The sequence below is a fragment of the Marmota marmota genome, unplaced genomic scaffold (assembly GCF_001458135.2).
Source record: "Marmota marmota marmota unplaced genomic scaffold, marMar, whole genome shotgun sequence".
Classification (NCBI taxonomy): Eukaryota; Metazoa; Chordata; class Mammalia; order Rodentia; family Sciuridae; genus Marmota; species Marmota marmota.
The window spans coordinates 269464-286726 of NW_025999871.1; the positions used below are offsets into that span (position 1 = coordinate 269464).

At 53.7% G+C, this 17263-nt stretch overlaps 1 protein-coding gene across 1 annotated transcript in view; it reads left to right on the plus strand.

Annotated features, from left to right (window-relative positions):
- Flt4 (fms related receptor tyrosine kinase 4) overlaps positions 1-17263 on the plus strand; it is a 44889-nt gene that overhangs the window by 13929 nt on the left and 13697 nt on the right. Inside the window, exons 2-23 of the mRNA XM_015506416.2 lie at positions 1605-1701; positions 2234-2478; positions 2722-2834; positions 2956-3118; positions 3321-3460; positions 3747-3915; positions 4229-4346; positions 7668-7822; positions 7911-8073; positions 9966-10092; positions 11221-11329; positions 12298-12660; positions 12985-13131; positions 13230-13361; positions 13497-13603; positions 13918-14053; positions 14532-14636; positions 14954-15067; positions 15300-15388; positions 15508-15658; positions 16126-16220; positions 16615-16737. Coding sequence (XP_015361902.1) covers positions 1605-1701; positions 2234-2478; positions 2722-2834; positions 2956-3118; positions 3321-3460; positions 3747-3915; positions 4229-4346; positions 7668-7822; positions 7911-8073; positions 9966-10092; positions 11221-11329; positions 12298-12660; positions 12985-13131; positions 13230-13361; positions 13497-13603; positions 13918-14053; positions 14532-14636; positions 14954-15067; positions 15300-15388; positions 15508-15658; positions 16126-16220; positions 16615-16737 — 3161 coding nt within the window. The remainder of the gene's footprint in view (positions 1-1604; positions 1702-2233; positions 2479-2721; positions 2835-2955; positions 3119-3320; positions 3461-3746; positions 3916-4228; positions 4347-7667; positions 7823-7910; positions 8074-9965; positions 10093-11220; positions 11330-12297; positions 12661-12984; positions 13132-13229; positions 13362-13496; positions 13604-13917; positions 14054-14531; positions 14637-14953; positions 15068-15299; positions 15389-15507; positions 15659-16125; positions 16221-16614; positions 16738-17263) is intronic.

Below are 17263 nucleotides of genomic sequence, written 5' to 3' on the forward strand. Positions count from 1 at the left end.
CAGGGATATTGACCTGAGTGTGAGGAGGTACAGTCCCAGCAGCTGGCCAGGCAAGGGGATACCTTCTTAGAATGGCAGCTCAGTTCACCTGGAGAGCCTCATATTCCCAAACGGACAGTAAAACTAGATGCTTGATGAGGACTTTTCTGCTCTGACCCTTGGTGCAGTGGTGCCTAGAAGGGTTTGACCAGGAGAGGGGATGGGGAGGAATGGAAGAAGGGAGAGGCCAGTGAGTGCTGACTGGGGGCTATTTTCTACACAATGCTTAAATGAGACCTTGGTGTGTGGAGTGTGATATCCTGGTACCACTTGGTTGTATGGCTTGGGGTTAAGGTGTGTAAAACCATTTATGGTGGGGCTTCCCAGGTTCCACCCCACCCCATTAGCATGGCAGGACCCTAGGGCTTCAGAAGCTGAGGAGCAAAGGAATTGGACTTTGGCTCCAATATTGGGGAATCTGTGAGACTAGAAGGGCTTGGGGATAGGAGAATGGGCTCTGCTCCCCCCAGGAGGACAGGGACTTGGGGGAGGGACAGGACACAGCCCTGGGCCTCTAGCCATACAGTCCTCCCTTCCTGTTGTCTCAGGATGGTCCTGGCAGGATGCATCTGCCAGAGTTCCAGGCCCAGACCTCCCCCAGAGTTTGCTCCCACCCCCACCAGGATCCCACTCTTCCACACACATACATTTGTGTGTACACAAGAACATGAACCACAGATGTTTTTACACACCCTGACCCCAAGCCACACAACCAAATGATCAGGACAGCACACTCCACACACCAAAATCTCATTTCAAAACATACTGAAGACACACAAAGATGCACTCTTGCACACACATACAAAGCTACATATACCACCCAAAGACAGATTCACATGCCCAGGCCCACAGATACAGACATGCACGTGCCAAAGACCCACACCTGGCAACACATGCATGCAAAACACACACACACACACACACACCACAACACCCCACTACCCCACCAGGAGGAAAATGATACATGCAGAGCTGGAGGGGAGGAGGGCTGGCATTCTGGTAGGCAGAGGGGCCTGAACCCAATCAGCCTGCAGTCATCTAGGGCTGAGGATGGGTACTTAACCACGTCAAGCAGATTTACTTGTGCATCTAAGGAACAGTTCTACAGGAAGACTTGAGGGTGTTGGGTGGAGGCCTGGGCAGGGAGAGCCCCCTGAGGCTGGGGCAATTAGACAGGGCCTATGCAGATGAGGAAAAAAAAAAGCTGGTTGAGCCAAAGAGCAGTCATGAGATGGATTCCCTGGGATCTTGAAGTGGGTGAGGACATAAGAGGCTGGGTGGGGAGGCCGAGGCCTGGGTGTGTTTGGGGGAAGTCTGGGATGTGCAGGACCCCCTCATAAGCAGTGAGCGTAGGTGTGCAGTTTAAATGAAGCTGTGGGGGTCACATGCTTTAAGCCTCCCCCATGTAGAATGAGCCCTGCAGTCTCCTCCTTCTCCTTCATAATGGCCACTCAGCTCTTTATGGCCAGAGGCCAGAATCCAGGGCAGTCAGTTATCACTTAGGGCTGGCTGGACCTGCATGAACTCATGACCCAGTGCTACACTAACCCTGTCTCCCATGCCAGGCCTGGCAAGTGGTTACTCCATGACCCCCCCAACCCTGAACATTACGGAGGAGGCATACATCATCGACACCAGTGAGAGCCTATCCATCTCCTGCAGGTACTGAGCCCTTCCCACCTGGCAGTCCAAGGAGGCTACAGAAGGCCAAGGTGGGAGGTGATGGCTGAGGACACAGAAGACAGCTCCTCCTCAGGCCAGAGAGGCCTTGAGGCTGAGTAGGGTTCCCAGGATGTGGGTACCTAGAGGCCCTGCAGACAAAGGCACCAAGTACTTCCAAACCTTACCCATACCTACCCCTCAGGTCACCCTGTATGGGCCCTAGATCACCTGCATTGACCCCCAGCCTCCCTTCTCTGGCCCCAAGCCCTCCCACTCTGCTCCCAGGACCTTCCTGTAGCCCCAGCTATGATCCAAGGCCTGAGCTTCTCTGCAGGCCAGCCTGCCAGGGGTCTCAGAGAGTTCCCTGGCCCAGGCTGGGTTTATGATATGTGCCTAAACCCCGGGCTGTCCCATCTCTGTGAGACAAGCTGTGGGTGAGGCTATTGGCCCTTTAGGGAGGCTCCTCAGGAACTGTCCCCCTGGGTTGCCACTGAGTGCAGGGGGCTTCCTGACCTCTCCTATCTTCTGCCAGGGGGCAACACCCCCTTGAGTGGGCCTGGCCAGGAGCTCAGGAGACACCAGCCACAGGGGAGAAGGACAGCGAGGACACAGGGGTTGTGCGAGACTGTGAGGGCACAGACGCCAAGCCCTACTGCAAGGTGCTGCTGCTGGGCGAGGCCCACGCCAACAACACAGGCAGCTACCTCTGCTACTATAAGTACATCAAGGCCCGCATCGAGGGCACCACAGCTGCCAGCACCTACGTGTTCGTAAGAGGTGAGGTCATTAAGACAAGTGAGCAGACCAGATGTGGGCAGGGTCCTGGAAGGGATGGTTAGTGCCCATGCTGACCCCAGGCTGGCAAGAGGGGAGAAGGAGATCTCCCCCTACTCCAGATGGCAGCAGGCAGCTGAATCATCACCACCCAGCCCCCATGGGGCTGCCCTGCCACCCCTGACCAGCCCTGGCCAGAGACTCCCTGAGCCCCGTCCTTCCTCAACTCCTACTCCCTCTCCTTAGACTTTGAGCAGCCGTTCATCAACCAACCCGACACACTCCTGGTCAACAGGAAGGACTCCATGTGGGTGCCCTGCTTGGTGTCCATCCCTGGCCTCAACGTCACATTGCGATCGGTACAATCCCAATCCCCATGCCAGGATTCAACCCTACTACCCCATCCCTGGGAAAGGTGGCTGCTGGTCTGGTCAGGAGGAAAGGAGTAGCCAGGCACTTACAGTCAGTGTATCCCTCCAGCAAAGCTCTGTGCTGCAGCCTGATGGGCAGGAAGTGGTGTGGGACGACCGCCGGGGCATGCGGGTGCCCACGTCACTGCTGCGCGATGCTCTGTACCTGCAGTGTGAGACCACCTGGGGCGGCCAGAACTTCCTTTCCAATCTCTTCCTTGTGCACATCACAGGTAGGGCCTGCTCCTGGCACCTCACCCAGTCACCACTCCCTGTGCCTCCAAGAGGAATATGGCAGGAACCCCCATTCCCAGTAATAGGGCTATTAGTGACACAGCTGATCTTGAGGAGCATCCAGTGCTCTGCAGTCTGTGTGGTGGGTGTCCTGTGTATGTCCTGTGAGGGGTATGGGAGTCACTGTGCATGTTTCACCAGGCAATGAACTCTATGACATCCAGCTGTTCCCCAAGAAGTCACTGGAGCTGCTGGTCGGGGAGAAGCTGGTCCTGAACTGCACAGTGTGGGCTGAGTTCAACTCAGGGGTCACCTTCGACTGGGACTATCCAGGGAAGCAGGTGAGGTTGGCAGCCCTGCAGGGCGCCTTCCTCCTGCCCACAGCTGTCCTGTTCCCATCACTGCCCAAGCCCACCTGTACCTGGCACACACTGGGCCTCTGTGTGGAGGAGGTACAGGCCCAGCCAGCCCCATGAAATCCAGTCTGATGGGAAAGTTTTCCACCCCAAGGAAAACTGGGTCAAGGCTTCCAGAGCCAGCACTGGCTGGGCAGGGGTGTGTGCCTTTGGTAGGTCCACTCTGCCAGAGCCCACCTGCTGACCCTGGGCTTCCCCTGGGTGTGGGCAGGCAGAGCGGGGTAAGTGGGTACCTGAGCGGCGCTCCCAGCAGACTCACACAGAACTCTCCAGCATCCTGACCATCTACAACGTCAGCCAGCACGACCTGGGCACATATGTTTGCGAGGTCAACAATGGCATCCAGAAATTCCGGGAGAGCACTGAAGTCATTGTGCACGGTATGGCCTGGAGTTGGATCATTATGCCCAGCTTGGCCCCGGGGTGGGTCCAGCATCATAAAGCCTGAGGAACAAGGGTCCTTGTGCATTATAGGCTTGGGGTCAAAGGCCATGGTGCACCTAAGCAGCAGGGAGTCTAGCCAGAGAAAAGGGAAGGCTATGAGCAGAAACCCTGCCTGGCTCCCACATGCTGGATGGCACGGCAAGCCTCCATCTTCAGGCTACTGGGGCTGCAGGGGCTCTGCAGGGGCTGGAAATCCCTGGTCCTCGATGGGTCAGCCCCAGATTTACACCCATGCCTCCTGTCTGGCAGAAAAGCCCTTCATCAGTGTCGAGTGGCTCAAAGGACCTGTCCTGGAGGCCACTGCAGGTGACGAGTTGGTGAAGCTGCCTGTGAAGCTGGCAGCGTATCCCCCGCCGGAGTTCCAATGGTAACAGCCCTGGGCCCCCCTCCCTTTCCTATCTTACCAGGCCCAGCACAAGAAAGGACTGAGAGACGAGAAGGGCAGTGTCCTTCCCCATCAGGGCCTGCACCCTGAGACCCAGGTGGGGACCTTCCATGAGGATACCCCCTAAAAAGCAACTACATCATACAATAGTTCAACTAGAGGAAGGTTGGCCCAGGATGCTATAAAACCATGAAAAGATTAAGTACCAGCCTGCTTAGTACATATGGTGTGGTGGCAGAGAGGAGGACTTTAACTATTTCCTGCAACTCCTCAGCATCTCTAAAGCCCTGAAAGCTGGACTCATTTACATGCTGAGTAACTATAAGGCCAGTCACACATCAACGACCTCAGTCCCTTAGTCCTTTCAACTAGGTTGCCTCTCCCAGGACCCTCTTCTCCAGAAATCTGGAGATACCATAGGGATTGAACAAAATGTTATGGAGCCTGGCCCTGGGCAATAAAACTAGAGAGTTTCCAGGAGGTTTACCGAATGCTAGAGCCCAGGCTTCATTCTGTGAGCTGAGAAACCAAGGCTTCCCTGTGGGGTGTGTTCAGGGCAGTGAGGGGACCCCTCAGTAGTAGCTCTGCCCTTGCTGGATGCTCCCAACAGAACTCAAGGGAGCACAGAACCTCTCCCCAATGCTTCCTCAGCCCTCTGAGCATCCACATGGCTCATCCACGGTAGATCATGCTGACCCAAGCTGCTATTATACAGGTGAGAAAACAAGTCAGAAGATGGAAAGGGCATTCGTCGCCTGGGCTCCAGCTTTCTGTCCTCCCAGCCTGAGTACCTCTCCCACCTGGAAGGATAGTTTTTCTGGTGCTGGGCATGCAGATGCCCCAGATATCCTCGGCCAGGAGCTACTTACACTACTGTAGACTAAAAGCAGGCCTCTCTTGGAAGAGCCTGGAATGTCCTGGCCCTTAGCCTAGTGAGGCCACAGCCTTGGGAGTCCACCCGGCACAGTGCCAGAGCTTTTGAGGCAGAGTCTTGAGGGCAATGGTGTAGCCAGGAACTTCACTTACAAAAGAGGAGTTCCTAGAAACATCCAGAGCCTGTCCCCTGCCTTCCAAGGCCAGAAGGACTGAGCCTGCTCAGGGTGAGTGACCAACTCTGCTGCATCTGGGGTCCAGCCTGATCCCTAGGCAGCTATTTTTCCACTGGAACATTCCCACCACATCTGGACCTTCTCCTGCTTGGCCAGCATCTACTTCCAAGAAGTTCTCAGCTGGCCCAGAGCACTACTAGGTAGTCACCAGAGCCCCACAGGTGCCCACTATTCGGTTGGCATCATCTTGTGATAACTCTGAGACAGTGACTGAAGGAAGGTATAGTGAACATAAACAGACAAGCTGGTCCTTGGTTCCCGAAGTTCCCAATGTGCTCAGCAAGGTGCTGATGTTGTCTTGGCCCTCACAACCCCTGCAAGGTACATTTCCCCAGTTTTCAGATGAGGACCCTGAGACTTGGATGGAAAGGGGATCTGCCCAAGGGCAACAGTCCCAGCAAGTGGCAGAGTTGGATTCTAACAGCCCTCTGCACCAGTGCCAGACAGATAGCACAGGCTTGTGCTTTCCTGCCTTGTCCTGCTCTGTGACCCTGTGCAAGTCATGTCATTCTCTGAGTCAGACTGCTGTCAGAGGTGAGAGATCTCTGTGTCCCCATCACCGTAGTTCTCTGCCCAAGAGATGTGCCTCTCCCAGGCCACACACACAGCATCTCTCTGGCTTAGCACAGTTGGTACCCAGAGGGGAAGCACCTGAAGAGGAAGGACTGTCTGAGTCCAGAACTCAGGTGGCAGAGGCAACTGCCTACAGAAATTCCAGCTCATGACTAGGGAGGAGCCACTGTGGGGTGGGAGGCATCTATTTCCTCCAATGTGCAGCAAGTATCTATGGAGCACCTACAGATGTCAGGCAGAGCTCTACATGTACGATGTACAACAGGAAGGAGACAGTCCTCATGGGATTCATAGCTCAGTGGGGGTGTGGACAATCAATAGACACACATATCTAAAAATCAATAGGCTATCTGGAGATGTAGCTTGTGGTAGAGCAAATAGCAGGGCGTGAGGCCCTGGGTTAATCCCCAGCACTGAAACAAAACGAAAAGAAAGAAAACCAATGGGCTAATGATCAGTAAGACAGGGACAGGGTCCAGCCAAGTACCACCCACATAATGAGACAGGAGAGGATAAGCTAGTATTCTTTAGTGAATACTCTAACCCAAAAAAAGAAAGTAAAGAGCCCTGCAGACTATCATCTATAGGAAAGAGGATCCAAGCAAGAGCAGCAGTAAATGCCAAAATCCTGGGTAGACCATGTGTCTGGAGAGCTCAGGAAAGGGCAGGATTGGGGATCAGAAAGCCAAGCAGGGATCTCCTTGCATGGTAAGAAGTCCAGTTGTGCTCCTTGGGGGCTAAAGCTTCACTTCTGGATTTGGACTGTGAGAAAGAGGACATTGAGAGCCCTGTAGTTGGTACCTGATGCTGCAGCCCAACTAGTATGGAAGAGCCAACCAGAGGAGACTGGGGAGATGGGCAGAACCTTCCTAGACTGAACTTGATAAGCCTGGTAATTGAAGGCAAACCAAGGCCACAGACAAGGCAGAGTTAAGGGGACTGCACTGAGCAGAAACACAGTCTCCCCATCACTTGGGGAAAGATCTCAAAGGCTTTAGGAACAAAGGCAGGAGTTGCTGCTGCAAGGTCTCAGGGATGTTCCTGAGCTGACCACCTGATGGAGTTATGAGACCCAGCTGATAAAGCCTAAAGCCTTTGACCATCTGTTCCCCAGACCAGAGACTGCTGCCCCACCCATCCCACCCACACTGCTACTGGCCCTTTCTGGCCTGATCCAGGAGGGGCTGCTTGCTCTGACCTGGCCCATCAGGAAAAGCCACTTGGTCTTCTCTTCCCATTTCCAGCAGTATACATGGGCCCTCCATATCTCTGTGTTCTGCATCTGTGGATTCAAACAACTGTGGATTGAAAATATTTGGAAAAAAAATTGTGTCTCTACTGACCAAACATGTTCAGGCTTTGTTCTTGTCATCATTTCCTAAATGCTTTGGTATAACGCAGCATTTACATTGCATTTACATAGTATTTATATTGTATTAAGCATTGTAAGTAATGTAGAGATGGAGGGATGTGCATGGGTTATATGCAAATGGAAGAGACTAGAGCATTCAGGAAGTTGGGTATACAGTGGGGGGGTCCTGGAACCATTCTGGCTGGATGGGGTGGAAGTGTCAGCATGAGGCAGGGTCCACACAGCCCCTGAACTCCCTTCCTGGGCCAGGTACAAGGACAAAAAGGCAGTGACTGGGCGCCACAGTCCACATGCTCTGGTGCTCAAAGAAGTGACCGAAGCAAGTGCAGGCATCTACACACTCGCCCTGTGGAACTCAGCAGCCGGCCTGAGGTGCAACATCAGCCTGGAGCTGGTGGTGAATGGTACAGGCAGGGACGATGGGAGAGGGGACAGGTGGTTGGGTAGGTGTGGTGATGGGGCCACCTGATTGGCCGATGCCTGTTCCCCTAGTACCCCCACACATCCATGAGAAGGAAGCCTCCTCCCCCAGCATCTACTCCCGCCACAGTCGCCAGGCCCTCACCTGCACAGCCTATGGGGTGCCTCCACCTCTCAGCATCCAGTGGCACTGGCGGCCCTGGACACCCTGCAAGACATTTGCCCAGCGCAGCCTGTAAGTATGCCCCAACCCCATTCTCCTCTATTTAACCTCCATTTCCCCAACCTCAACCATGGTGAACTCAGTTTTCAGCCCCTCTTGCCACCCAGACCTTACCTGTACCCCTCCCAGAATCCCTATTCTGAACTCAAACCCTATCTTTGCTTTTGTTGCCTGTGCTTTTGAGGTATTATTCATAAAAACGCTTTCCCAGACCAACATCATGAAACAGCTTCTCTATTTTTTCTTGTAGTAACGTTATAGCTTTAAGTATTATAATTTTAATCAATTTCAAACTGATTTTTATAACTGGTGAGAGACAAGAGTCTAGTTTCATTCTTCTGCATGTGGATAGACAGTTTTCTCATCACTGAAGAGACTTTTGTTTTCCCAGTGTGTGTTCTTGGCACCTTTATTGTAAATCAGCTCTAAGTGCATGTATTTATTTCTGGGCTCTCTAATCTGTTTCATTGGTCCAAGTCCCTGTTTTAATGCCAGTACCATGCTACTTTGGTACTGTACCTTTATAGTATATTTTGAAGTTGAGTAGTGTGATGCCTCCAGCTTTGTTCTTTTCATTCAAGATTGCTTTCACTATCCAAGGTCTTTTGTGGTTCTATCTGAATTTAAGATTGTTTTTCTATTTCTGTGAATATTGTCATTGGCATTTTGATAAAAGCAATTGCATTGAATCTGTAGATCACATTGGACAGTATGAGCATTTTAACAATATTAAATCACTGATTCAGTCCTATGCCAGCAGGCCAGGCTGGACTACGGGGATGGGGCTAGCCCCCACCCAGTTCTCTCAAGAGCAAGCCCCTGGATGCATAATTGCATCATTTAGGAAGGACAAAAGGAAGTGCATCTGGGTACCAATGATGGCCCCTCCCACGAAGTGGGCAGACTTGGAATATTGCTATAAAACTCTGTTCTGGGCCTCAGAACACACTAAGCATGTTTATGTGCCTTTGCTCATCTATGCAGCTCACAATCACCCCCCTATAGATAAAGCAACAACAGGTTTAAAGAAGAAGGGCAACATTCTCAACAGAGAAAACAGAGCCTACCCAACTGCTGAGCAATGCCCCCTTATACTAAGCTGGATATCAACAAGACAGATGGGCCAGGGAGAATATTTATGGCAGAGACAACTTAGACAATGCAGGGGACAGGAGAGGAGGATGCTGAGGTGAGCAGAGGTCTTGAAGGCACTAGGGTGGGACAGTAAAGAACATTAAGCATGGAAGTGATAGATCAGATTTGCCATTTAGCTAGAGATCCTGTGTCACAAGCTAGGGAGGGATGGATGCCAGGAACCTAGACAGGAGTTAAGGGAAGCCCCACCAGCAACCAAAAGGCTATGGCTCCAGAACCGTCAGTGGGGGAAGCTCAACTCAGTAGAAGTGGTGTGAATCTGAAACAGCCTGAAGTATCCAAGGATCATGAGGGATTCTTCAGGATCACATAGCCTACATCTCACACTGGTACCTCAAATTTGCTTCCCTCTGATGATTCACCATTATACTTCATACCAACTGAAAGAGCCAGGGGCCCAAATATGCTGGGGATGCACATCTAACCCCGGAGGAGAAAGGGAAAGATTAGTGGAGTGGTCCTCCTGAGGCAGAGTGATGACATGCTGCCCAGAGGCAAGCGAGGTAAGCAGATCCCAGGTAAACTCTGAAGGAAGCAACACAGCAAAAGTGGGATATAGTGCACAGGATGGAGTGCAAGGCCCTGAGCAACACTGCAGAAACAAACTCACCGGCCCTATTACTCACTTGGCCTGAGAACTGGCCCTACCCACTAAGGTGTAAGATGACTCTGAAGATGACAAAGACCCCTATCCCCCAGTGTGAGCTCTCCCTGGCTGTGTCTCTGATCTGCCTCCTGGTTTGTGACAGCCGTCGTCGGCAGCAGAGGGATCGCATGCCTCAGTGCCGCGACTGGAGGGAGGTGACCACACAGGACCCTGTGAACCCCATCGAGAGCCTGGACACCTGGACCGAGTTTGTGGAGGGGAAGAATAAGGTACAGTCCAGCCACCAAGGGGCAAGAAGAGAAGGGGAAAGAAGGGTGGTTAGGAGGGCTCTCTTCTGCCTTCTCTGTTTCCACCTGTCCAGAAGAGCTTGGGGAAAGCAGCTGAGAACCAGGTGACCCTTCCTCAATTTCTGGGCCTCAGCTTCCCTTCCTACATGCACATAGGAGTCAGGCTTCCTGCTTCTTCCCAGACAACGAAGCAGAGATCCAAGATCTCCTGGCCAGGCCACAGTCCCCTGTGCTCACAAACACCAAGGCTTGGAGAAGATGGGGCTGGAGGCTGACCAGGTCTCCACAGAAGTCTGCTGAGCTGCTAGACCAGCCTGGGGGCAATGCTAAGAAGAGGCCAGGAGGGGGAGGGGGAATGAACAAAGGCACCCACTTCCTACAGTCACTTCCTGTTTTCCTACACACCTCCAGAGCCTCTTCCTGTTCCAGGGCTGGCCAGGAAGTGCCCGGCTTGGGGTGGGGGTGGGGGTCTTTGGATGGTAGGCAGGGCCTATGGCCCTGTCTCCTCCCATACTTCTCAAGTTTCTTACTCTCTGAAGCCAGAATTTTTTCTGAAAGCCTGGGACACCTGCTACCTACCTCCCAAGATTATCCTGGACACTAGAAAAAGGTGCCCTGGAATCAATGTGGCACATCACAAAGATCTCACACAATGACCACTATTGACCTTAGGCCAAGCTTGACCCCAGTTCAGGAGTAACTGATGCCTTGATGTGACCACAGTCTGAATTTTAAACCTGTCTTGTACTGACCCAATTGTCACGTTGACTTCTGACCCTTCAACATGGCCATAGACTAAGCCCACTCACAGATTGAAGTCTCTCTGTTCCTGCCAAAAACTGCCCTCTGACCTCAGCCACAGGAAAGAGGAACTGTCCATATACTGTCCCTTGACTCTTCTAGGGACCCTCCTAACTCTGCTGTGTGAAGGCCATTCCTTCTCTTCCCTGCCTCACCATTCCTGGTCCTGTCTCTGAACTTTGTTCATTGACAGCCTAAAGCTTCAGTTTCCCCATTCCTGGTGGGCATAGTGGCCTCCTTGCAGAAGGGGAGGGTCCAGGTTGAAGAACTCAGGCTAGAAATGGATCTTTGTACCTGTGCTCTACCTAGACTGTGAGCAAGCTGGTGATACAGGATGCCAATGTGTCTGCCATGTACAAGTGTGTGGTCTTCAACAAGGTGGGCCAGGACGAGCGACTCATCTACTTCTATGTGACCAGTGAGTGACCAGACTGCCTTTCAGAGAGGGCCTCTTCCCCTGATCAGCCCTGGGTGCAAGGTCCAGAGCCGGGTTTGACTCATTGTATTTCTGGTGATTATGAGGCACTGGAGAGAGATATATAATGCCCATAGGGCCTTGGGGCTGGATGAGAGGGATACATTTAGAGATTATCAGCATATGGACTAAGTGTTGGTGCACTGGGGTAGTAATACTGTCTGCCCTCAGCCCTGAGCCATCTCCTTCAAGGGTGTCCTCTGGTTCTCTGCAGCTACACTTGACTCCTGCCACCCTTCCAAAACTCTGTGGAGCCCTGTGGTTCATGTGCACATTTTGCTCTGGAAAGGTCTACAGCTTACTCAGATTTTCAAATGTATTGATGACCTCAGGAGAACTCAGAAGCCTAGGAGTGGGCAGTCACTGGACCCAGGGGTGTCAATGAGGGCACCCCCAGAGAAATGGAACCAGGGAGAACACTTGGGGGCAGGGAGGAGCCCATAAAAGCCTGACAAGAAATGATTAGAATCAAGAGATGGAAACCCAGAGTGTGGTACGGGCAAAAGTTAATGAAGAAATTGTTTCAAGAAGAGGAGGAGTAGTGGGGTATGGTCAGTAGGAAGAAAGAATGAAGAATGGGCCCCACTGAGTCTAGGAGACTCAAGGAATCTGGCCTCCTAGGAGAGGTGAGAGCAGCAACCTGGTTGGGGCTTGATCAGGACAAAGAGAGGTAGGAAGTCAGGAGGAGACCCAGTGAGGTGGGGCTGACATCAGAGATCTGGGTCCATTGGTCAATGAAGGGGAGAAAGAAGAAGGAAGTGAGCTCTAGAGTGGTATGATCACCTGGATACATATGTGCACACCCTTCATTGGGAACTAAGTGAATTCGAAGGCCAACTGGGAAAGGGGAGAGGGCAGATAGGTGAGCGAATATCTGGGCAGAGTCACAGAGGTTCCTCCCCACTTCCCAGCCATCCCCGATGGCTTCAGTATAGAATCGGAACCCACTGAGGAGCCTTTAGAGGGCCAGTCCGTGCGCCTCAGCTGCCGAGCCGACAACTACACTTATGAGCATCTACGTTGGTACCGCCTCAACCTGTCCACGCTGCACGATGCCCAAGGGAACCCGCTACTGCTCGACTGCAAGAACGTGCACCTATTCGCTACGCCGCTGGAGGCCAATCTGGAGGAAGCGAAACCAGGGGAGCGCCACGCCACTCTCAGCCTGAGCATCCCCCGAGTGGCGCCCGAGCATGAGGGCGATTACGTGTGCGAGGTGCAGGATCGTCGCAGCCATGACAAACACTGCCACAAGAAGTACCTCTCAGTGCAGGGTGAGGCGAGCCAGGCCAGTGTTCAAGGGCGGAGCCACGCTTCTCATCTCGCCTCCGCGGCTTCTGCCTTTGCACCCAGCCCAGTAGCGCTTGGGTAGTCTATTTGCAAGTCTGGGTCGGCAGGAGCATTCCACTACCCAGCTCAGCCCCGCCTCTCACCTGCACGCACAATCCCCGACCCTTCCTTCAGTATTGTGCAACCCATCTCACCCTTGCACCCCCACCTCCCACACCTCTGCTCCCAGTCCTGCCCGGAGTGCTGGTTCTTAGGTGATTTTTACTTTCTGCGCCTCCACTTAGCTCTCTCTCCACCCCCACCCCCAGCCTTAGAAGCTCCTCGGCTCACGCAGAACTTGACAGACCTCCTGGTGAACGTGAGTGATTCCCTGGAAATGAGGTGCCCGGTGGCTGGAGCGCATATACCCAGCATTGTGTGGTACAAAGACGAAAGGGTTCTGGAAAAAGAGTCTGGTAAGGAGGCTGGCCTGTGGCGACCGTGGGGGTCGGGAGGTCTTCAAATCCAACGCCCCTAGGCCCACCTGAGCTGGAATCTCCATGCCACCCGATAGGAATCGACCTGGCGGACTCGAACCAGAAACTGAGCATCCAGCGCGTGCGCGAAGAAGACGCTGGCCGCTACTTGTGCAGCGTGTGCAACGCCAAGGGCTGCGTCAACTCTTCCGCCAGCGTGGCGGTGGAAGGTCCGAGCTCCGCTTTGCTCCCATAGACCCATTTTCTTCCCTAACTGTAGCCTTCTTTTGTCCCATCTCATGCAAGTCATGCCTATCAGAAGGGGTAAGGTATAGCCTTTCCTCCCTCCCTCTTTTCCCATTCAGGCTCGGAGGACAAAGGCAGCATGGAGATCGTGATCCTCGTTGGCACCGGGGTCATTGCTGTCTTTTTCTGGATCCTCCTCCTCCTCATCTTCTGTAACATGCGAAGGGTGAGGTAGCTTCCCCTGCTGAGCCTCTCCCCAACTCCTAATGGGGTCTTTCTTTCGGCCAGCCCTTCCTTAAGAATAAAAACAAGTTCCCCAGCCTGGTTTGTCAGGTAGTCTCCTGGGAAACTTCCCCATCCTTCTATGCTGGGCTCCAATAAGAGAAAAGGTTATCTGTTGGTCAGACCTTTACTCATTGAACCCCCAAACAAGTGCCATCTGTAGCAGGCAAAGTTTTGCCCAACCCCCAAACAAGTGCCATCTGTAGCAGGCAAAGTTTCGCGACCAAATCAACAAGCTGTTCCCACCCCTACCCTCAGCCGGGACATGCAGACATCAAGACTGGCTACCTGTCCATCATCATGGACCCAGGGGAAGTGCCTCTGGAGGAACAATGTGAATACCTGTCCTATGACGCCAGCCAGTGGGAGTTTCCCCGGGAGCGTCTGCACCTTGGTGAGGCCAGCATCCAGCCTGCCCCAGCCACCATGCCCTGCCTGGCAGAGGCAGCCTCAGCTGCTCCAGGGTGGGCCCCACTGGTGTGCCAGAAATCCCTCCCTTCTCAGAACTCCTGCCAGGAAGGCCTGCCTGGTCCCCACCTGACCTGACCTGTTCCATCTGGGCCTTCATCCCCCAGAACCCTTGGCCAGCACCCCCAGTTCCCAGGCCCCTAGGTCATTTCCTTGCTCTGAGCAAAATGGATGTATCACACCTGCCTGGAGAGGATACTGAGGGCTTCCTGTCTGCCTCTCCTCTCCCTTTCTCTCTCCAGCTCCCTCTCCACACACTCTTCCTGTTTGGCAGAAGAGGTACCCCATGTTCCTCCTGCTTCTGCCCCTTACTTCCTGGCCTTGGGACAGGTCACCCTGCTACCCACCCTTCTCCTCCCTCAGCCCCAGGTTCCTCACCTGGAACCTGCTCCTTGCCTCCGCAGGGAGAGTCCTTGGTCATGGAGCCTTTGGGAAGGTGGTGGAAGCCTCAGCTTTTGGCATTAACAAAGGCAGCAGCTGTGACACCGTGGCTGTGAAAATGCTGAAAGGTGTGGTGTCGACTGGGTCGAAGGGGCTTCCCAGCTGGGTGAGGAGCACCAGCAGCTCTTGGAGGGACTGTGGTGTAGGAAGGGAAATTGATGTTCAAAGATAGAATATCACCCAAGGATTTACAGGGAGGCAGTGGGAATCAGAGCAAGGTTTCTGCCTGAACCTCCTGCCTCAATGGGACCAGAAAGATGTACTGGGTACCCTGCGCCCCCACCCCATTGCTCCCTAGTACTGACTGTGCCTTAGTTAAGTCAGTGGCATGGGAGGAGGGGCGGGCAGGTCCCGCACCATGCTAAATCCCATGTATCCCCTCCAGAGGGCGCCACGGCTAGCGAACATCGCGCCCTGATGTCGGAGCTCAAGATTCTAATCCACATCGGTAACCACCTCAACGTGGTCAACCTCCTGGGGGCGTGTACCAAACCCAACGGTACCGAACCGGGGTGCCCTGGGGGAAGGACTGGGCAATTGCGGGGTGGGCTCACTCGCGCTAAGGATGGGAGGAACACGCTGGGATTGGGTTGGCAAGATTGGAGTGGGGTGGGGTGGGGCGCAGGAGGGATATCAGGCAGTGGTGGTGTAGGGCCGGAGCGTTACTGTACATCTGTCCCTCCAGCTTGCCCTCAGTCACCAGTGCCTGGCTCTGCCCCACCTTTCTCCAGGGCCCCTCATGGTGATCGTAGAGTTCTGCAAGTATGGCAACCTCTCCAACTTCTTGCGCGCCAAGCGGGAAGCCTTCAACCCCTACGCGGTAAGTAGGCCCAGCCAGCAGCCAGAGTTCTAACGCAGAGCCAAGGGCTGAGGGTGGAAATGGAATGCGCCTCCCTAATGGGAGGCGAGCCCCCTCAGACCAGCTTTATCCATCTGTAGGAGAAGTCTCCCGAGCAGCGAAGGCGCTTCCACGCGATGGTTGAAGGCGCCAAGGCTGACCGGAGAAGGTCGGGGAGCAGCGACAGGGCCCTGCTCACTCGGCTCCTGATGGGCAAGGGAGGGGCAGGGCGGGCTCATCCTGTTCAAGAAGGTAAGAGCCTGGCTTCCCCTGGCCCAGAGTCTGATTGGCACCTCATGATCAGGCAGCCCAGAATAACATCCTGGGGCCCTAGTGGAGAGGCTTCCATTAAAAAGCATGTAATGGACTCTGACTTAGGAAGGATTCCCCAGCGATAGTTTCCACAGAGCTTTTTGACATTTGAGTTGAGCATCACAGTGTGAATAGCAGTTTGCATGAAGACAAGGTGGAGAAGCAGTGGAGGGTGGAGTAGCAGGTGCAGAGGCCCAGTGGTACAACAGTATTTACTGCTCTGGCAGTGATCCTAGAGAGTGGAGGTGAAGGTCAGAAGAGTGGGCTGAGAGCTAGTACCCAGGGCCTCAGGGACCTGGCCAGGAAGGATGTAGTCAGGGTGGGTGAATAAATGTTCCCTTTGGGCTGGGTGGAAGATGAAAGTTATGGAGGAGATGCTCCTGAGCCCACCTCCGTCCTTTGTGCAGTGGAAGACCTGTGGCTAAGCCCACTGACCATGGAAGACCTTGTCTGCTACAGCTTCCAAGTGGCTCGGGGAATGGAGTTCCTGGCCTCCCGTAAGGTGAATCTCCCAAACCCCCATCAGGCCCTGTGGAGGGGAGAAGGTGCAAAACCAACAGGATGCCTATGTGTGCTCAGTCCAAACTTCACCCCAAAGTAGCCCCAGGATCAGCTCCTGTCTCTCCCATTTTACAGAAGAGAAAACTGAGAGCAAAGTAAGGAATTCACTTTCCAAGTCCCCTGGCTAGTCAGTGACAGAACTGGATGTGAAATCAGTCTGGCTGACTCCCTTTCTCTGCTATCCCCACAATTCCATGAGTCCTGGGAATCACAGAAATCTTTCCCCAAAGGAGCAGGAATCAAAAAGGACACCCCCTGGAGCACTCTTGAGCTCCAGGCATGGGCATCACCCAGGCCATCTGAGCTGAGTAAATCCCCACCTCCTTGCAATCTAGTGCATCCACAGAGACCTGGCTGCACGAAACATCTTGCTGTCAGAAAGTGACATAGTGAAGATCTGCGACTTTGGCCTTGCCCGGGACATCTACAAAGACCCTGACTATGTCCGCAAAGGCAGCGTGAGTGCAAAAGGAGAAAAGTTGGGGGCCTGGGGAGATGGGGAGGAAGAGACCACAAACCTCCTGTTTGAGCAGGAGGGGTCGTGCTGGCTTAGGGTGACATGGGCTCCTTAGTCTACCAGGCCACCTGCCCAGATGCTGGGGGACTCACTGCTTCCAGTGCCTCCACTGAGCCTACAGAGGACCCTAGTGACCCTATCTACTAAGGCAGCCTGGGGTGGGAAAGTGAAGACATGAATTGACAAGCAGGGACTCTAGTGCTCCAATCAGAACTTGTGTTTTACCCAGTGTCTTGGTCCATTTGGTAGACACCACCTCCCTGTGTGGGCAGAGGAAGCCAGGTGATGTCTATCTGGAGATGGGTAGGCCTGGTGCAGGGGCCATCCTAGAAAAGTTCATCTATGTCCTACTGGTGAAGTTCAGAAGGTGCCTGAATGAGCATCCATGGCTGATTAGGGGTTTGCTCAAGGGAGAGGTGGGAAGAAGGCTGGAGGAAGGAAATGAGAAGGATGAGTCCAGAATGTGT